Source organism: Vigna umbellata, chromosome 11 (assembly GCF_029865625.1).
Source record: "Vigna umbellata cultivar VRB3 chromosome 11, Vumbellata_1.0, whole genome shotgun sequence".
Taxonomy (NCBI): domain Eukaryota; kingdom Viridiplantae; phylum Streptophyta; class Magnoliopsida; order Fabales; family Fabaceae; genus Vigna; species Vigna umbellata.
Genome location: NC_142175.1, coordinates 21,669,032 through 21,691,450, shown reverse-complemented (window position 1 = coordinate 21,691,450; position 22,419 = coordinate 21,669,032). Strand labels below are relative to the sequence as shown.

The 22,419-nt window shown below is 36.4% G+C and overlaps 1 protein-coding gene and 1 pseudogene across 1 annotated transcript; one reads left to right on the top strand and one right to left on the bottom strand.

Moving 5' to 3' along the window:
* Window positions 1-2,398: 2,398 nt before the first annotated feature.
* Window positions 2,399-4,321, top strand: LOC124827611 (zinc transporter 8-like). The gene is made up of 3 exons (XM_047300701.2): window positions 2,399-3,075; window positions 3,203-3,352; window positions 3,724-4,321. The coding sequence occupies exons 1-3, from the start codon at window positions 2,461-2,463 to the stop codon at window positions 4,027-4,029; spliced, it is 1,071 nt and encodes a 356-aa protein (XP_047156657.2). The 5' UTR covers window positions 2,399-2,460; the 3' UTR covers window positions 4,030-4,321.
* Window positions 4,322-4,451: 130 nt separating this feature from the next.
* On the bottom strand, window positions 4,452-20,890 carry LOC124827610 (metal tolerance protein 1-like; annotated as a pseudogene).
* Between the last annotated feature and the right edge of the window lie 1,529 nt (window positions 20,891-22,419).

Genomic DNA, 22,419 nt, shown 5'->3' with positions numbered 1-22,419 from the left:
CCGCAGCGACGGATAGTTGATACCCGCGGATATTTATTATACACAACCCGCGGATAGCGGATATTTTAATACCCGCTTATAAACGGATCGAGTACGAATATTATAGTATCCGTACCCGCGGATACCCGCTACCCACAAAAAATAAAAATAAAAATTTAATTTATATTTTATTAAGTTAAATTTAATTAAAATTGAATTTATATTTATATTTAATTTAATTTATATTATATTTTATATATTTTCTGTAGTTCTATTTAAATTTTATTTTAATAATTTATTAAAATATATTTTTTTTCAAATATTTACGGGTATCCGCGGATATTCACGGGTATCCGCAGGTTTTAAAATACCCGCAGATATTTTTAAGCAGGTATCAGTGCGGGTAACGGATCAGATAGCGGGTGAATTTTTTTTATCGAGTCGGATTGCGGATAAGCAGTATCCGTGCCCGACCCGACCTTTGCCATCCCTAACTTATACGAACCGTTTATCTATATCTAACATAGTAAATATAATTTATACCAAGTGTTCATCTAGGTAAGATAATCTATATCACGTTAATCTTCTCTAGAAAATCTAGTATAAAATCGACTGTTTGAATTTAATGATAAAAATTTAATAATGATAAAAATATTTGATCCAAATATAAAATACTAAAAAATACAAGTAAAACAATTAAAAATAAAGATTAAGAGTTTATTTGTTAATTATTTCGACAAAATCACTGACACCAATAATAAAATATATTTTCTAACTAAACTAATAAGTCACATCAGCTCAACCAATAAGAAACAATGCAGTAATGTCCAAACATAATATAACAACTAATATAGTACGGATTGGTAACATAAATTATCACTTACAATTTCTTCCAAAAAATTGAAACACAAGTCGAAAATTTCTCTTAAAGCCAAAACATAATAAAACTTGAAATGGCATCAACACTAATTAAGGATAATTGATATTATTGCCTAACCTAATAAATGACTAATAAGAATTATAATCCTCTGCCCAACTTCCACAAACCTACAACCATCTATATATACATATCAAACTCAAACCATAATTGCCAAAATTGTGTTCTATATTAAGTAATACCAATCTGCATCGCAAATAACTATGAAGAATGAAATAATAATAAAGCAATTTGCACCGCAAATCAAAAGGCATGGTAGTGACATATGCATTGTAAGCAATCAGCATTATATATATTTATTAAAAAACTGTACCATAAATTCAAATATCCAGTATAAAGATTTGAAAGAATAAAGAGCTGCACCACTCTTAAAACATTTTTTCTTACCGTTTACTAGTCAATTATTCTCTTAAAGATAGTTTGATGTTTAAACCGTTAAATAATTAATACCGTAATAAATACATAATAATCAATACCTATACTTTTTAAATTTATATTTATAATTATTTTCATAGATTTTTAATCAAAATTAGTTTAATCACAATCAAATTTCGTTTAAACTTAATTATTGATATATTTAAATTAATTAAATAATTAGTTGATTTTAATAATAAATCGATCAGTACTCTCTTACAAAATTAAATGATTGATCATAACATACAATACATTTTATAATTATTAACTTATATACTCATTTTTATTATATTAAGAATATATATATATATATATATATATATATATATATATATATATATATATATATATATATATATATATATATATATATATATATATTAACTATCACTGCCGATTACACATTTTAATCTATATATAACAACTGTTAATCTATGCTAGAAGACTTGTTGGTATATAAAATCAACTATTTAAATTTAATGAAAAAATTAATTATGATAAAATATATGCATGATTCGCGTATAAAATATTAAAAATGTACAAGTCAAATAATAAAAAATAAAACAAGATTAAAAATTTATTTATTAATTATTACGCATGCATTAAAGGATAGAAGAAAAAAATGAGATTGGACTTGATATTTTCAACATTATTATTTGATTTTTGTGTTTGATGGGTCCATTAGACTTTATTTTCCTGTTATATTGGTCATACATTTCGGAGATTTCAAAATACTAAAACAAAAACAGTTGACTTGACTCTACTTTTTTTATTCTTCCCTTTCAGACATTGCAGTCTAATTTACACACAATGAAGACACTCCTTTTCTTCTCTTAAAGACTCTTCACATTTAAATTCCTAAAAGATTTATTTTCATTGGTTCTTGCATACTCATGTCGACATTTCATGACATGTCTCACTATTTACGTCATTCTCTCTCTTTTCTATTAAAAGATTTGTCCATCTATTAGGGAAATTATACATTAATTAAAATTAATTAAGATAATCAGTTCTTTGTATGTGAGGCTACTCATAACACAGTTTGCTATATATACATTCGCCAAAGTTTTTTTCTTCACTCCTCTCTACTTTTCTCTTCCTTTTTTTTCTTGGTTAAAGATTTATTTATAATGGCTAGATTCAAGATAAACCATCAGTTCTTGTTTTCTTCTTCTATTCTAATCTTTTTGGTTGTACTTCCAACTTTAGTTAAAGCAGAATGTACATGTGACGAAGAAGAGGAGGATCGTGACAGAGGAAAAGCTATGAGGTACAAAATAGCAGCTTTGGTATCAATTTTAATTGCGAGTGCAGTTGGGGTGTGTATTCCTCTTCTGGGCAAAGTCATACCAGCGTTGAGTCCGGAGAAGAATGTTTTCTTCCTAGTAAAAGCTTTTGCTGCCGGTGTGATTCTAGCCACTGGATTCATCCACGTATTACCGGATGCTTTTGAGAATCTGACCTCACCTTGCTTGAAAGAGCATCCATGGGGAGATTTTCCCTTTACTGGGTTCGTGGCAATGTGTACTGCCATGGGAACTCTGATGGTGGATACTTATGCCACTGCTTATTTTCAGAAATACCATTCCAAAGAAGTACAGAATGAGAGTGGAGATGTGGAGAAAGAGACAGGTCACGAAGGACATGTGCATCTTCACACGCATGCAACGCATGGCCATGCTCATGGCTCTGTTCACTCCCACGATCACTCTTCCCAGCTTCTACGCCATCGAGTCATATCCCAGGTATTATATTCTTTCTATCAATAGTCACAACTTTTAATTGAAAGCTGTGTTACATATAGGTTTCATTCACCGTTCTCATTTAATTTTACAATGGTTTAGGATTAAGGGTTTTGGATCTCTTACACAGGTGTTGGAGTTGGGAATTATTGTTCACTCTGTTATCATTGGAATTTCATTGGGAGCTTCAGAGAATCCTAACACCATAAGACCATTAGTAGCTGCATTGACTTTTCATCAATTCTTTGAAGGCATGGGACTTGGAAGCTGTATATCTCAGGTACTGTATCTAAATGAATCTGGTTGATTGATGCTTTGTGTGAAATGATTTTTGTTATTGATTTAATCTGAACAAAAGAATATATAAATGAGATCCAACATGCTTTGTGTGAAATGATTTGTGTGTGGGACCATGTGTGTTGTTGTGTTGGTATGGAACAAACAATATAGGATTTTTTTATCTGTGTTCTGTTCTTTCTTCTAATATTATCTCAGGGAATGTGTGACCATATCTGACTTTGTAAATGTTTAACTTTGGCATCAAAAATTGAGTAATTTTTAGTTAATTTTCTGAGTTATGTCTGCAACTGTATTTATGAGAATTTCATTCTTGAAGAGTGAAAAGAATATGAATGACCTCTATTATTGTAGGCAAACTTCAAGAGAGTATCTGTCACAGTGATGGGATTGTTCTTTGCATTGACTACTCCAGTAGGAATTGGAATTGGCATAGGAATTTCAAGTGTTTATGATGAGAACAGTCCAACTGCTCTTATTGTGGAAGGAGTTTTTAATGCAGCTTCAGCAGGGATCTTAATTTACATGGCTCTGGTTGATCTTCTTGCCAATGATTTCATGAGTCCAAGAATGCAACAAAGTAGCAGACTCTGTTTTGGAGCCAATATTTCTCTTTTGCTTGGAGCTGGTTTGATGTCTCTCATAGCTAAATGGGCTTAAGAAATACTTAACATAGAACTAAGTGTTTTCAAGTAATCTCATTTTCTAGTCAAGAGAGATAGATGAATAGACATTCCTCGTTACAATCATGGGGCGTTCGTAGTATCCGAGGAGATTAAAGACCAAAAAAATGAGTTATTTAAAAGTCAAGTGTTTTATTCTTCTAGTTTTTTTCATTAGGCAAAGATTAGGAAAATCTTAAAGATTGTAATTTTCTCCAAACCCCGATAAAAGCATGAAAAAACGTACTAGATGTTCTGTACAAAATATTATGATACATTATTTTGGCTTATGTTTGACAGTTTTTTTGTACTTCATCTACTTTTATTTACACTGTGTATGACGTTTTTACAAAACCTTCATTAAATTTTAACGAGCCTGTTTCTTTACAATTAATTTTATTATTCAATTACTTTATATTTTGAAGTAGATTAAAACTGATTTCCGGGATACAAATTTTAAGTAGAAGTATCATGTGTAAATGATTTTAGTTATGACAGATTTAAAAAAATACGATTATCTAGTGAACATTATATGAAAATTTAAAATTATTTATCCATAAACTAATTTCTATATAGTCTTTATACTTTTATCGTCATGTTAGATATAAATTAAATTTATTGAACAACATTAAGTTCGTTTCTTATATACTTATATTTGACATTAATGTTTTTGGAATTTATTTTTAGGGTTAAATATATTTTTTGTCTCTTAAGTATCACACGATTTTGGATTTAGTCCCTATTTGAAACTTTGATTGCTTTTAGTCCTCATAATTTTGAAACTATTACTATTAGTTCTTAAAATTGAACCATGTTAACTTTTGTTTGATGTGGCAAATAGTGAGGCCACATCTTATGCCAGCTTGCCTCTTCACCCTCTGCCACGTTGATTTTAACATTGTCGAGCACCAGGTCTGCATCTGCTTCACATCTGATTTTAACATGACAAGATAGTAAAACTTTTTCAACTGTAATGGCCCATATGTGCAGTTCATGAACAACCACCACGTCTTCCATATCCAACCGTCCCCTTTCTAGCTCAGTAGAATATATCCCACGAGGCATGCTCTCCATCAAGACTTCCAAAATATTTCGCAGCATATTGATGGTTGTCACCAAAACTATTACTGAAAATATTAGAGTGCAAATTATATCAATTATTTGCCACTCGGGTTTATACCATATTACCGCTCCCCTAATCATTACTCCAATACTCTAGATAGAATCTCTAAGGACATGGAGATAAGCCCTTGTACATTTATGTTCCATTGCTTCTTCTTCTTAGTTTTTTATTCATCTTTTGAATGATGATCATCGTGATGGTCTGTGTGATCATGTTTGTGATGGTGCTCATCTTTTGCATGTTTTGCATCATGATGGGTAGAAACTGTAAATCCATGACTGTGGCCATGTCCATCTCCACGTCTGTGACCATGATCATGACCCAATAACAAAGCCATGATGATATTAACCACAAGACGCCGAAACTAAAAACATTAAGAAACCATCCACGCTTCTAGGACCAACAATGATTCTATTAATGGCTTCATATACCAAAATAGTAACAAGCAACTATATTAATTGAATAGAAACCAAGGCACCAAGAATTTCTATTCGGAAAATCCATATCAATGGCGCGGTGTAGCTTCCCATCCAGCAGCCTATAAAGAAAATAAGGAGATGGCAAAGGCTGCAACATCAAAAAGCAAACGTGTTGCATCAGTCAGGATAGCAAGATTGTCAGCTCTGATGTCACCAACCACTTCACCGGTCATAAAAATAACACAAAAAATCACTATCATAAGGAGTTTTTGTTGGAAACAAGAAGGCAAAAGTTGACAACTTTTAAAACTCTCTTTCTTTCTTCTGCATCCTTTCAAATGAATTCTTTCAAGTATTTATCAGCAAAAGTTTGCCTCTTCAAATGCCAGAAATAAATCATAATGCCTATTGAGTAGGTCTGCCACCTAAAACCATTAATACTAGGAATACCAAGCAACAAGAAATAAATTTCCTAATTTAAGTTTCATAACAAATCTCCCCCTTAAACTTAAATACTCTTCCCATTTCTCATTCCAATAAGATTTTTACAATTCTCCAGCAGTGTGGTCGATAGTGGCTTGGTGAATATGTCCGCGGCTTGAGCTCGGCTTTCAACATGCTTCAGCTTGACCTTTCCTTCTCTTACTTGTTATCGAATGAAATGAAAACGGACGTCGATATGCTTGCTCCTTCCGTGATTAACTGGGTTCTTTGCCAACTCGATCGCCGACTTGTTATCAACTCGGATCATAGTCCCTTCATCCTGGATCACTCCCAGATGCCTTAATAGATTTAAAAGCCAGACTGCATGACACACGCTCCAAGAGGCCGCCACATACTCTGCCTTGCAGGTAGACAAGGTTACAATGGGCTGCTTCTTCGACAGCCAAGTAAAAGCCATATTTCTAAGTAGGAATACGTAACCCGAAGTACTTTTCCGGTCATCAACATCACCACACCAATCGCTATCCGAGTAACCCACTAGTCGATAGTCATTTGATTTTGAATAGAAAAGACCAAGTGATAGGGTTCCTCGAATATATCTCAGAATTCTCTTCAAGGCCTTCCAATGTGTATAGCTTGGATCCTCCATGAATCTGCTCGTTATCCCAACACTCAACATTAAGTCAGTCTCGTGCTTGTAAGGTACCTCAGACTTTCGATTAAACTTCGATATCTCCCAGAATCAGCTCGTTCTCCTCCATCAAACTTCGAGAGTTTAGTGCCCGGTTCCATTGGAGTAGAAACCAGGTTGTAGTCCTCCATTTTAAACTTCTTTAAAAATTCAAGCGCGTACCTTTCTTGGGATATAAAAATCCCTTCCTCTGATTGCTTCACTTCCAGGCCAAGAAAATATTTCATCAGGCCTAAGTTTGTCATCTCGAACTCTTTTTCCATTACCTCCTTAAACTCCTTAATCAGCTTCGTGTTGCTTCCGGTGAATATGAGGTCGTCGACATAGAGAGCAACTACCATCATATCCTTCTTTGATTTCTTTGGGTACAAAGCATGTTCGTCTGGACATTGGTCGTACCCGGTTTTCTTGAAATACCCGTCAATTCTCTCATTTCGGGCACGGGGAGCCTGCTTTAGTCCATAGAGGGCTTTTCTCAATCTTAGCACTTTCTTCTCATCCCCTCTCTTCATGTACCCGAGTGGTTGCTCGACGTTCACCTCCTCTTTCAGCACTCCATTTAGAAAGGCCGACTTCACATCCATCTGTAGAATTGGCCATTGGTTCTGAGCAGCTAATGAGATCAGGAGTCGGATTGACTCCATTCTCATGACAGGAGCAAATACTTCATCATAGTCTATTCCCTCCTTTTGTCTATGGCCCTTTACCACGAGTTGAGCCTTATAACGCTCAACCTGTCCCTCAACATTCATCTTTTTTTTGTACACCCATTTTTCTCCAATGGGTCGAACTCCTTCAGGAAGGTCAGTCAGTTTCCAAGTTTTGTTGCGTTCAATCGCTTCGATCTCCTCATCCATGGTTGATCTCCACTTCTCTTCTTGGACAACTTTCTCAAAACTCAAATCTTCAGAGTCGACCAAAAGACATACAACATGAACTTCATTTGTAGTGTCGTATATTTCTTGTAGACTTCTCATCATAGGCTGTTGTGGCTCGGTTTCTTGATCTGAGGACTCGGTGATTGTTGTTGTTGAAGGTACAACAATCTCCGAGTTAGTTTATTTTTCGATCGGGTTACTCTAGCACCACTCCTTCGTTTCCTCCAAGTGAACATCTCGGCTCACCACTACTTTCTTGTTAACAGGATCAAACAGTTTATATGCTTTAGAATTTTTATCATACCCTATAAATATGTACTTCTTGCTCCGATCTTCTAATTTTGTCTTGTGCTGACTTGGTACTTGCCCATAGGCCACACTACCGAACACCTTTAGATGAGAGACACTCGGCTTCACACCACTTCAAACCTCTTGAGGCGTCTTCTCGCCCAACTTTGCATGTGGACATCTTTTTTGCACATAGACTGCGCATTGTACTGCCTCTGCCCAAAACTTCTTCGGCATATTCTTCCCTTTCAACATAGATCAAACCATGTCGAGAATGGTTCGGTTCTTTCGTTCTGCTACACCATTTTGTTGCGGAGAATATGGAGTCGTCAAGAAACGCTTGATTCCATGTTCCTCACAGTATTTGTTGAAATCGACAGAAGTGAACTCGCCTCCTCTGTCAGATGGAATTGTTTTGATGACTTTGTTTATTTCTTTCTCTACCATCACTTTGAATTTCTTGAAAGTTTCAAAAAGACTTCTGACTTCTCCTTCAAAACGTGAACCCACGTCTTCCTTGAGAAATCATCAATGAAAGAGACGAAGTATCTCCTACAACTAAATGATTCTGGAGTTATTGGCCCACACAAGTCGGTATGGATCAGTTGGAGCTGCTCTTTTGCTCGATACTCAGAGCTTTGTGGGAAAGAAGTCCTCGCTTGCTTTCCGATCACACATTCTTCACAGAACCTCTTTTCGAATTCCATTTTAGGCATGCACTATATCCTTTTTCACCAGCTCGGTCAACCCTTCTAAGTGAAGATGACTGAACGAAAAATGTCAGTTCATGGCCTCATCCTCCATATAAGGTTGCATGCATTTGTCTTGAACTATTTTCAACTCAAGTTTATACATGCGATTTTTCTTCATTTCTACTTGGGCGATGAGCCTCCCGAGTTTATCCCTCAGTTGTAATTCTCGGTCCTTCATCAGAACCGAGTACCCCTTCTCCATTATCTGTCCCATGCTCAATATGTTGCTTTTGAGATCAGGTACGTAGTATACATCTCTGATCTCTCCGATTCACCCATTTTTCTGTTGTTACCGTATCGTTCCTCGACCTTTGATGGTTACTTTCGAAGCATCACCCAAAGAAATGGATCCGGAATCCTCCTTTGAAAGTGCTTTGAATAAACTCTCGTCGCCATACATATGGTTACTTGCGCCGGTGTCCAAGTACCAAACCGAGTTATTAGAACAGCTCGATTTGACCTTGGTTTCTGGAATGTTTGTCACTAGTAGCAATCCTTCTTCTTCTTTCTCGGCAAGGAAGTTTGTTGGCTCCTCTTTTTCCTTCTCTGACCTACAATCCTTGGAAATATGGCCCATTTTTCCACAGTTGTAGCATTTTACCGAGTAGCAATCCTTGACAACATGCCCATACCTTCCATATTTATAACATTCAATGTTGTTTGTGTTTGTCCGACCACCCCGAGTCTGACCTCGACCACCTCGAGCCTGAACTCGTCCATGCTAGTTTTGTTGTCCGACTTGCTCATTTCTTCGTTCTCCTCTTCCTCTACCACCTTGGTTTCTCCCTCTTCCTTGGACTCTGGTACTTTGAGCATAAAACACATTATCCTTTTTTATTGTCATCTTCGCCTGAAGAGCCTATTCAAGGGACTTCCCCTCTTATTTTTCCGTCTCTGCTCATGTGACCCAACAAGCTCTTCAAGGGTAAGCGTTGATAGGTCCTTGGACTCTTCTATTGCGCATACGATGTTCTCGAAATCATCTGCCAATGACCTTAGAATTTTTCAAACAACTCGGTTTGATGAAAGACTCTCACCATTCTAATTCAGTTTGTTCACCACAGTCTCCACCCGAGTAATGAACTCAGATACGCTTTCAGACTCTTTCATCCTTATGTTTTCCAGCTCGCCCCTAAGGGTTTGAAGATGGACCTGCTTCACTCGTTCGTCTCCTTTGTTTGCCTTTTCGAGTGTATCCCATGCTACTTTGGAAGATTTTGCATTTGCTATCTTCTCAAAGCCGGATTCGTCAACAGCTCGGTATAGCAGATACAAGGCCGCCTTGTCTTTAGCTCGAACGGCCTTCAACGCGTTCAACTAGGAATTTGAATATCCATCTGTGCTCGCCGGTTCCTCATACCCAGTCTTGACCACATCCTAGTTATCTTGGGAGCCGAGAAGGGCCTTTATCTGCACCTTCCAATTATCATAGTTAACGTCTTTCGTCAACTTGAGTAACAAGATGTCATTGGTTAGACCTGCCATTTCTCTCAAGTGTTTACAATCAATTCTCACACCTCATAAAACTCTCAGTCGCTCCTCTCTCTCTGCCAACGCACATCGCGACGTTCTCTGTTGAGCTCTGATGCCAATTTGTTGACAACAAGAAGACAAAAGTTGACAACTTTTAAAACTCTCTTTCTTTCTTCTGTATTCTTTCAAATGAATTCTTAGAAATATTTATCAGCAAAAGTTTGCCTCTTCAAATGCCAGAAATAAATCATAATACCTATTGAGTAGGTGTGCCACCTAAAACCATTAATACTAAGAATACAAAGCACTAGTGCAAAACAGGGTTAAGAACGCGGGTCATATGTCTCGGTTTTCAGAAAACCGAAGCATATGTTAAGGCAGTGACATTTTTGCAATTTTAACGAACTTATAAGCCTCGGTTGTAGGAGAACCGAAGCATAAAAGTGGAATTACCTCAGTTAGTAACAAAACCGAGCCGTAATGTTCTGACTATTGCCCTACTGCCTCTAACCAACCGAGGCCGAAAGGTTCTCAGATTTCAAAATGAAAACCCTTGGCCTTAGGTATTACTTTCACGCGAGCCTTGGTATCTCCATTTCTTTTTCTCTTCTTTCTCTTCATCATGCGAAATCAGAAGCTTGAAGCTTCTACACTTTTTCTTCATCGCGACAGACTCAACATTGGCGACGAGCGCGGTGAGGCACGACGAGAGCGGCGAGGCACGACGAGCGCGGCGAGGCACGACGAGCGCGGCGAGGCACGATGAACGTGGCGAGGCACGACGAGCGCGGCGAGGCACGACGAGCGCGACGAGGCACAGTGAGGTCGTGGCGAGGCACGGTGAGGTCGCTGCGAGGCGCGGTGAGGTCGCGACGAGGGCGTCCTGCAGCGGTGGTGTTTCTGTGAGGGTTCAAACTCCAACTTCTTTCTTCTCTCTTCTTATATTGGATCCAGGCCATTGTCGACGGCCGTCCCTTGCGCGATCTGTCGGTAGTGAAGGAAAACCTCACAGCAGGTAAGAGGAAGTCGTCATTGACGCAGATGCAAACGCGAAGGGGAGTTCGGTAGACATACGGAGCAGGTCAATCGGCGACGAACAAGGAAAGCTTCTTCGCGAGGAAGATGGCGGAGAACGATTCGCAGCGTGAGGGGCTTCCGCCGTCGCAGGGATGGAAGTACGTAGGGTTCAAAGGCTATCACCATTAATGGCCAGAGAAGTGTTATTCTCAAATGTGCTTCAGGGTCCTCATATCTTCTTATTTATGGACAAATTTATGATCACCAAAATATGATGTCACAAACTTGTTGAACAATCGGCAAGTATGACCGAATCGTTTCAAGTAATAAACTCGGTAAGACCAAGTATCGTTCTCCCAAAGGACTCACGGCCTAGTTTAGTTATGTGATTTGTTGATTAGCTAAGACTTAAGAACAAAATAAGTGGATTTTAATATGCAAAAGACGAAAATAAACATGTATGCATGAGGTTGATCAATGGCTAAAACAAAAGACAAGCACTTTCAATGAAATATATTGATGAATATGTTGTTGGGGGATCAATTTCATCTTATCCACTCTCATATATTTTAGGAATTCAACATTCAAGTCATCATTGTTAATGCCACTCTCTAAATTACCTTTCAAGAAGGCTTCTCCCTAATTACGAGTTCATACGATTCCTAGCATTCCTAATAATTAGTTTTTTTAGCACAGGAGCTTAAGGCAACCAATATACTATTGGGAGAAATTCCCCGGATCTAGACTTCCCCGTACGTTCCCGTATCGACAAAATCAATAATCATGCATTGAATGAGTTAAACAAAGCAAGCATTAGGTAAAGAGAAAAAATCCTAACTAATGATGAAAGAAAGCATAAGTCTTAGATTAAGATGCAAGCACAAATTCCATATATGAGAGCTTCAAAAGATTACATTGATTCCCCAACAAACATACAAGGTTTAGTTCACCATATTCATGGTGAACCTAGATGAACAATAATGAAAGAATGGAAGAGATAGAAAAACCCGAGAAAGAGAAGAGGAGAGCTGTCACCATCTCCCAATCTACCCCCAAGGGGTGAAAAAGAGAGTGTTTGCTTCATTTATGCCAAAGATACCAACCCTAAGACATCTAGGTCTTTAAATAGGACATAAAAATAATAGAAAACGGGTCTAGGCCCAAACAGATCATAAAATCGCATAAAACTGGCCCAAAACTCGTCTGGTTGACTTTTTTCGTATTCTGGTTGACTGGTTGACTGGTTGACTTTTCTGGTTGACTTTTCTGGTTTCTGGTTGACTTTTCTGATTTCATCTCTCTCCTTCTTCACTTTTTTCACTAAATTCACCTTAAAACCTGCACAAAAACACTGAAATCAAGCATAAACCTGTCCAACTCTCTTATTTCTGAAAATATGGATAAAAGCATGATTTCAAGCTAGTTTCTAAGTGTAAAGGTTGCTTTTTGTGTCAATTTTAAGCATGAAAATAACAGTTTTTCAACTGTTATCACAACCCCAAACTTAGAACTTTGCTTGTCCTCAAGCAAACAAGATGTAACTCAATCTTCAACCAATTCATATGATGGTTCACTCATTCAAAAATCCTCTTTTTCAAGATAAGTAACAACTTCACTCAAACTTATGACCAAGAGTTCAATCAAGATGTGCATATGCTTTAGTGTTCACAAAGTCATTTAAATTCCAACAAATGCTATTTTTCATGAATGATCAATCAATTAAGCATGGATGTTCATGTGCTTATGGAATATTTCCTCACTAGGTAAAGTGTTTCACTCAACACACAAGTGTATAAGAGGTAAAGTGTTTCACTCATTCACTCCACTATCACAATGTTACATGAATCAACTTTGCCTTTCATTTTACCACAATCAAAAACATTCACAAGCATGCATCATCACAAGGACTTTTCAATGGCTTATAATGTGGCTGGGCTAACAAGAAAATTGGTTTTTCTGGATCACAAAATCCTTGAGTTAAGAGAATCATAACAACACAATTATTCTTATTCATTCCCAACTTTCTTTTGCATTTGCATTGAGCTTTGCTTCTTTTTCTTTTCTTTTCTTTTTTTTTCTTCTTCTTTGCATATTCTTACTTTTTAGCTCTTAGCTCAATGCTTTTCCTTTTTCATGTTTTCCCAACAACCCCAAACTTGAACATTTAACAATACCACACAAGATCTTCTACTTAACTCAAGGTAAAGATTTTCAATCAAGGGTTTCAGTGTATGTTCAAGGCTAAGGGTTCAAAGGATAGAACACAAAGTGTTCTCTTTTAGTGGGCTAACTTTATGAATTTGGCCAATAAAAAGGGTTCCAACAAACGGCCTTGATCACATGATGCAAAACAAGCAATTGATTCAATCATAGAAAACCTGGGCAAAGTCATTCATGCTTTCAAAGTAATAGCATTCAATCATACCAAAAACTCTGGAGCTCAAAACCTCACATATAAGCTCATTCACATTTGACATACACATCCTGCTTAATTTCACAATCACAATCATGATATCCTGCATTTGTTCACAAAGCTTGTGAATCACCTGTATAAGCATTTTATGTGCACATCTATCTCAACATCAATCAATCACTAATCATCATCAAGCATTACTTATCACACAATCACAGTTAATAGCAAACCATCATAACAAACCATGTTTCCAATAGAGTACATCAAACCCTAATCTAAAACAAAAAATAAATAAGTTTAGAAAACTTAAACCAACAAAAGCATAAGCATATGATAGCATTCATCCGTAAATGCTATCTCAGCTCCTCATCAATCTGAGTTGTCCTCTGTATCTTCCTCTTCTTGGATCTTATAGTCTTGATTCTTTTTGCCCGATGAGGAGGCCATCCCTGCATCAAACATAATTCACAAAACCAAAAGATACATTGTAAAGCATTAGTAAACCACAATGAAGAAATCAGCCCCTTCAATGATGCTCTCTCCCAACCCCAAACTTAGATGGAAAACTAGTGAGCAAGTGAGTGGAAGGGAGATTTTCTAAAGAGGGATGAGGGAAAAGTTGTAGAGAACCTTTGAAAAGGTATGTAGGAGTGTGTGTGCAGAGAAGAGCCTGAAAATAAAAGCATTTACGCAGCTTAGGGTATAAAAATACCCTAATGGGCTCGGGTTCCGCTAAAGGGTAACCAAAGCCCACTCTGCGATAGTACCGCTCAGCTGTAATTTGCCGCTCAACGGCACTTTCGTGAAGTGCTCTTCTCCTTCTTTTCTGAACCTACGTGCCTCCTAGACATGCCCCTCACTGGTTCCCTGCAATTCAATGTTTAAAATACTTATGCAAACCCTAACTAAAATAAAACAAACAAAAACAATCAATCAACTGGGTTGCCTCCCAAGTAGCGCTTGTTTAACGTCACGAGCCTGACCCAAAATCCACCAACACCCATCAGTAGGTGTTACAACTTACCAACACCCATCAGTAGGTGCTAAATTTTCTCACCAACACCCATCAGTAGGTGTTACAACTTAGCATTTTTCAGTAGATGCTATGTCAAACTAGCATCCTTCAGTAGATGCTATCTCCAAAAATAATGACAAAGTAATGTTCAACAGATTAAAAATTTACAAACCAAAGAAAAATTAAAAAGTTCTTAAATCCACTGGGTTGCCTCCCAGCAAGCGCTCTTTTAACGTCATTAGCTTGACCCAGTCAAGCTCAAGTTCCTTCTTTATAGTTGATGTTGTCATCCCACCAACTCCTCAGCTGTTTCTTGTGAACTATTTTGGTCCTTCTAGAATGTGGAGACTCTATCTCTATCATCTCCTTCTCTTTAAAGCCCTTCACAACCCACAACTTGTTTTTGATTCTCACAGGTGTACCAAGTTGGGGTCTTCTTTTCTCCCAATCATCAGGAATTTCTCCTCCTCTTCCAATCTTTTCTTCCTTGTGCACCTGAAACAACAAACAATGGTTACCTGCAACCTTGGGATTTTCATCTTTATGACTAGTCATGTGTGCATCTTGAGATGCAGCTTTATAACTAGCTTCCTCCTCCTGTGCTTGCATCTCATCTTTGAAGACGTCTACAACCACTCTCTCCTCTCTGTCCTGGAGCACTACTATACCTTCATTTACATCAATGATAGCCCTGGCCGTTTTCATAAACGGTCTTCCAAGTATGATAGGTATCTTCTCTGTCTCCATCTTCATCACCACAAAGTCTGCCAGGAATTGAAGTTTGCCAACACAAACTATAATGTCCTCTGCAATCCCACATGGCTCCTCTGAAGATCCATCGGCCATTACTAGATTAACCTTTACAGGTTTCACATTAACATTCCGATTTGCTCCAGTAAAGAGTAAGGTATCAAGTTAACACTTGAACCTAGATCAAGAAGAGCTTTCTTCACCCTTTTCTTCCCTATGGTACAAGGGATAGAAAAACTGCCTGGGTCTGTTGCTTTAGGAGGGAATGACTCTTTTTTAACAGTTATACACTCTTTTGCCTCATCATCTCTACGTCTCTTCTTTGTAGAGATTTCTTCATTAGATTTAGTGTAAACCGTAATCTGTTGCAGAATCTGTTCCCAAGGTGCATCATTATCCACCATGTTGAATAACTCTGTGAAGTCCAGTTGTTTCCCTTGATGGATTGGAAAAGGAAAAGTGCTATTGCTCTCTATTTCTCTTCTCTCTTCTGTATCTAACTCAACTTTCTCATCATCAACACTCTCTACCACCTTGCACTCTTCTCTGGGGTTAACCTCAGTATTAGCCCCAAAATTTCTACTTGGCCTTTCTTCCACCTGTTTGGTGATCTGCCCCATCTGAGTCTCCAAATTTTTGATAGCAGCTTCAGTGCTCTTCTGTGTAGACTCAGTCTTCTGTATGAAATTGTTGAGAGTTTCCTCCATCCTCATGGACCTTTCATTAAGCATAGATAACTGTTGCCATACGGTGGGTTGCTGCTGTTGCTTATTATATTGACCAGCTTGCCCAGTTTGCCCTTGACCAATACTTGGGTGTGGTTTCCACCCCTGATTGTAGCTTCCTTGACGATACTGATTGGTCATGTAGTTTACATCCTCTACGGCTTCAACTGGAAAGGCACATTGACCATTGATATGGTCGCCTCCACACAATTCGCACAACTGGGTTTGTACCTGTGTAGCAGGTTTCAACTCTTTGGGTAATTGTGCAAGAGTTTTAGTCAGAGTCTCCAACTGTTGAGTTAGAATTTTGTTTTGAGCTAGCAGGGCATCATGTGTCTGTACTTGGAGGACTCCTTTTTGCATAGGAGCTCCTCTCTCACTGTGTAGCTCATTATCACTAGTAGCCATGTTTTCTATAATCTCTGTTGCTTCCTCTGGAGTTTTCCATTTAATATTGCCTCTTGCTGAGGCGTCCAGCATCATCTTGGTTTGTGAACCAAGCCCTCCAAGGAAAGTTAAGACTACTTCCTGATCTTCAAAGCCATGCGTGGGTGTTTTTCTTAGCAAGCTTTTGTATTTGTCCCATGCATGCCCCAGTGATTCTTCCATACCCTACTTAAATGAAGAAATCTCTTGCTTGCCTTTTGTCACCTTAGATTGTGGGAAGTACTCGTTAAAAATTTTGTGAACATTGCTTCCCACTCTGTGAAACTTTCTTCTGGGAAAGAATTCAACCAAAGCTTAGCATTGCCTCCCAATAAGAAAGGAAACAAGCTAAGTTTGATAACTTCGTCTGGCACCCCATTAATTTTGACTGTGTTGCAAATCTCATTGAAGGTAGTGAGGTGCTCATATGGGCTTTCGTGAGATAACCCATTAAATTGGTTGCTTTTCACCAGTTGAATCAGTGCTGGTTTGACCTCCATATTAGCTGCATTGACTCTAGGTCTATCTATACTGTTAAAGTGCTGAGGTCCAGCTATATTGGTGTAGTCAGCAAGAGTTCTTCTAACATTGTTGTTCTCCATATTTTCTGTGCTATGAACAGAACCTTGTGGTGATGATTGTAAGAGAGTTTCTGGAGAAGGGAAAAGTTCCTAGATGTTCGGATTCTTCTCCTCCATCTACTCTCGTCTAGACCTTCAAGCAGAGGTTCTGTTGTTTTCTCGCTCCTTGTTCTAATTGCTTCCTGCATGCACAAGAAAACAAAACCCTAGAAAAGATTTGTTAGCACAAAAAGATATAGGAGAAGATATAGATTCAGAAGATAAAAGATTCAGAGGATAAGATAAAATAATATAAAATAAAATAAAATAAAATCTAATCTAATCAAATAAGATAAAATAAAATAAAATAAAATCTAATCTAATCAAATCAAATTAAATTAAATAAAATAAAATCTAATCTAATCAAATCAAATCAAATCAAATAAAATAAAATCTAATCTAATCTAATCAAATCAAATAAAATAAAATCTAATCAAATAAAATCTAATCTAATCAAATAAAATCAAATAAAATCAAATAAAATCAAATAAAATAAAACCAAATCAAATAAAAACCGAAAATAAAAACAGAAATTCAAAATTAAAGTCAAAGATAATCAATAATCACACAAATTAACCAGTTAAACCAGAGTCCCCGGCAACGGTGCCAAAAACTTGATGGACAAATTTATGATCACCAAAATATGATGTCACAAACTTGTTGAACAATCGGCAAGTATGACCGAATCGTTTCAAGTAATAAACTCGGTAAGACCAAGTATCGTTCTCCCAAAGGACTCACGGCCTAGTTTAGTTATGTGATTTGTTGATTAGCTAAGACTTAAGAACAAAATAAGTGGATTTTAATATGCAAAAGACGAAAATAAACATGTATGCATGAGGTTGATCAATGGCTAAAACAAAAGACAAACACTTTCAATGAAATATATTGATGAATATGTTGTTGGGGGATCAATTTCATCTTATCCACTCTCATATATTTTAGGAATTCAACATTCAAGTCATCATTGTTAATGCCACTCTCTAAATTACCTTTCAAGAAGGCTTCTCCCTAATTATGAGTTCATACGATTCCTAGCATTCCTAATAATTAGTTTTTTTAGCACAGAAGCTTAAGGTAACCAATATACTATTGGGAGAAATTCTCCGGATCTAGACTTCCCCGTACGTTCCCGTATCGACAAAATCAATAATCATGCATTGAATGAGTTAAACAAAGCAAGCATTAGGCAAAGAGAAAAAACCCTAACTAATGATGAAAGAAAGCATAAGTCTTAGATTAAGATGCAAGCACAAATTCCATATATGAGAGCTTCAAAAGATTACATTGATTCCCCAACAAACATACAAGGTTTAGTTCACCATATTCATGGTGAACCTAGATGAACAATAATGAAAGAATGGAAGAGATAGAAAAACCCGAGAAAGAGAAGAGGAGAGCTGTCACCATCTCCCAATCTACCCCCAAGGGGTGAAAAAGAGAGTGTTTGCTTCGTTTCTGCCAAAGATACCAACCCTAAGACATCTAGGTCTTTAAATAGGACATAAAAATAATAGAAAACGGGTCCAGACCCAAACAGATCATAAAATCGCATAAAATTGGCCCAAAACTCGTCTGGTTGACTTTTTTCGTATTCTGGTTGACTGGTTGACTTTTCTGGTTGACCGGTTGACTTTTCTGGTTTCTGGTTGACTTTTCTGATTCCATCTCTCTCCTTCTTCACTTCTTTCACTAAATTCACCTTAAAACCTGCACAAAAACACTGAAATCAAGCATAAACCTGTCCAGCTCTCTTATTTCTGAAAATATGGATAAAAGCATGATTTCAAGCTAGTTTCTAAGTGTAAAGGTTGCTTTTTGTGTCAATTTTAAGCATGAAAATAACAGCTTTTCAACTGTTATCACCAGAGAAGTGTTATTCTCAAATGTGCTTTAGGGTCCTCATATCTTCTTATTTTTCTCAAATGGGTGGCTTAAAGTTTCTTCCTTTTTTGCGTTTTTAACATATGTGGGGTTCCTTTGTTTTCAGATGTGGCCAAATCTTATTCAGAAGGCGAAGGAGGAAGGGTTGGATGTGATTCAAACTTATGTTTTCTGGAATAGGCACGAGCCTTCACCTGACAAGGTAACTCAAAGTACTAAATAGTGGTTTCTTCAACAAAGAAGGGTCTTTCTCCATTGCGGCATATTGTTCTTTCCAAATTGGGAGCCTCTCAAAATCGTTGTATGGTGTCAGAAGGTCCTTTTAGTGCTCGTAATGGAGACATTTCAATGGATCTTGGTGATGCCTGTGAGCTTCCAGCGATCACTATATTTGATAATCCATTGATGATGCATCACGTTCTACAAGTGTTGAGATAAGAAGGCACAAGATAGGTGATATTTTCTTCCTAAAAGGTGAAGAAAATGATAAGAACTCTGTATCCATTTCGTTTTCTACCTTGATAGTGACACTGCTGTCTCAGTTTCAAGCGAAATGGTTGAGCAACTTGAGCTTGCCGATCAGAATGTTAAATTCATAGCTAAGTTAATAGATTTGTTATTGATGAATTTGATTGCTGATTGGAAACCCTGTGTAGCAATTGATCACTTGGTTTCTCCTAGTAATAAACAAACTCATGTGAGCCAACAAGGAGAATTGGAGTTAGCAAAATGCACAGGCAGCTCAAAAAATTCGACTGAAGATTTAGGTCCCTCTACCTCGTCTACAATATTAGCTACAAAAGGAAACCTTGATAATATGGATATCGATGGGGCTTTATCTGACGAGTGCAGTGGTCTTCAGAAAGCAACCAAGGCAGATGATCATAGCTCTGAGAAGTCGTATGCATCTGCAACAACTGACTTCAATGATAATAAGTTTTCCACGGTTTCATTTATGTCTGCTAAATCATAATTTGATGGAGGGAGTAAATCTTCACCTGCATCTGAAAATTGGGGCATCGTATGATCGTAAGAGCAAATAACAATTAAGGTTTCTCTGATTTAGATGATCATGATTTTTTTAATTGGGATGTAATATTCGTGGTGACATTTGGGGCGTTTGTAGAGTATGTTTTCATAATTTTTTTCTTTCTTTTGCTTTTCTTTCTTCTATTATATATCACATATATTTTTTGGGAGAATCCCGTCATTATTTTCTTTTTCAATTTTAGTGTTATTTAGAAAATTTTAATAAAAATTAACTTGAACTTCTATGGTAAGAAATATTATGCTAAGGGATTTTCTTAGTAACATGATGTTCTAAAACTCAATTTCAACCTTTAACGGTGGAGTAAAGAAGTATGATAGAACTTTGACTAACATTAAATTCCTGGGAATATTGGTGCAGGGAGATTCGTCAAAAGAATTTTGAACAACCTAAATTCGGTGGCAGCATTTGATTGTGTATCCACTTTAACAATTTGTAGGAATATATCATAGGAAGATGAAGGACATATTGTCTCGATTCAGAGGGAACCGAGGCATAAAGTCCTGGCAAAAAAAAAACAAAAAAACCTACTGCATCAGTTCCTTTTGAACCGAGACGAAATCCTTCATCTTTTTGCTTCGGTTCACAACCGAGGCATAAAAGGGTAGATTTTTTGTCTCGCCTGAATGTGCCTCGGTTCAAGAACCGTTGTCTATGGATGAAAATAACCGGTACGGTTTCCCCTTACTGCACTAGTGAAGCAACAATAAATAAATTTCCTAATTTAAGTTTCAGTTTCGCATAAAAGTTGATCTTTCTTTAGAATCCTTGGAGATGGATCCGGCATCTGCAAACCCACATGCTGCTTCCCCACAAATCTTTCTTCCGCCATCAGGAAAATCTCCACTCATCTCAATAACTTCACTTTGCTGAGAGCTTTGTGCTTCCATCTACAATAAAGGATTCTGGCACGTAACGTGTATATATGTTTTCTGTATCACTTAAAACAAAGCAACACCTTTTTTTATATAAGGGTCAACCAGTATATCCAAAGTATAAAACTGAAACCAAAAGCTATGGAATAGTGGGACAGCTGCCAAATGTAACAGCTATACTAGTTTGGCTTAACAATACGTATCATTCTAAAACATTCTAATATAAATACATACAAAAATATAACATTTATTTCACCGATTTGACGCATACAGTACCCCTTTGGACTGAATAGAAAAAAATAATTGTATATTCCTTTTGCATTGAAAAGATAATGTTCAACTATAAACGGATAAGAACCTTAAGAAAAGTACACATCAATAAGAACCTTATAAAACAGAATTCCAAAATAATCCGCATTGATAGCCACCAAAATAACCTAATTAGTAATCTCTCTTCCTCCTAATTTTGATTCTGAATCCTTCTTTCATTTTCACTCTTAATATAGCATGGTATGTTCAAAAATATCAGTTGACCAAATTTTTTCACAAATAAAACCATAACAAATATATTTTTAATATAATTATTCTATAGATCAATGAATTTAGTATATATTATAAATTGTAAATAAATAGTTGCATCATTTTTTATACATATATTAACTACTCCAATTTAATATGCAGGTGGCAACTTTAGTTAATTTTCAGCAGTAATATTAGATGCAAATCTTCCAAACTAATAAAATATGTTTTGACACACTTTTATTAGGATGACAATAATATTTATTTATCTGTTTAAAAAGCATTCATAAGAATTTTAAAACTTATTAATACACGTGAATATCTACTAAAAAAATATATTTTATACCACTTTCTTGAACCTATATTGATAGTATTTTTATGAATTTTTTATTAGAGTTGATTTAATCATAATTCAAATTTATTTAAACATTTACTTGACATATTTAAATTAATTTATTTACTCATTTTTATTATATATATATATATATTGTATATATTATTTTGATCCCTGTGTATTACACCGTTTAATCTATATATTTGTTTGTTGATTATTACGCATGCACTAAAGATAGAAGAAGAAAAAGGAGATTTTCTATCTTGTTATGTGATTGATATCTGTGTTTGATTGGTTCATTTTGGCTTTATTTTCATGCCATATCGGTCATACGTCATGAAGATTTCAAAATATGAAAACAGAAACAGACTTAACTCTATTTTTTTAATTCTTCCGTTTCACACATTGCAGTCTAATATGAGCTAGACATTCTTCTTTTTCTCTCAAAAACTCATCACATTTAACTTCGTGACAGCTTTATTTTCCATTGATTGTTAAACCCAACAAGATAATAAGAATACGAATAGTAATAATCTGGAACATTTTTAATACATACTAAATATTCACCTAATTAATTAACCTAATTTTATATATTTTTGTTTTTTATCCAGCATTTAACAATTGCGACTGCAAATCTAATTCATCCAACATCCGAATTCCCGCCGCATTTAAGGGATTCTATAAAAATAAAATA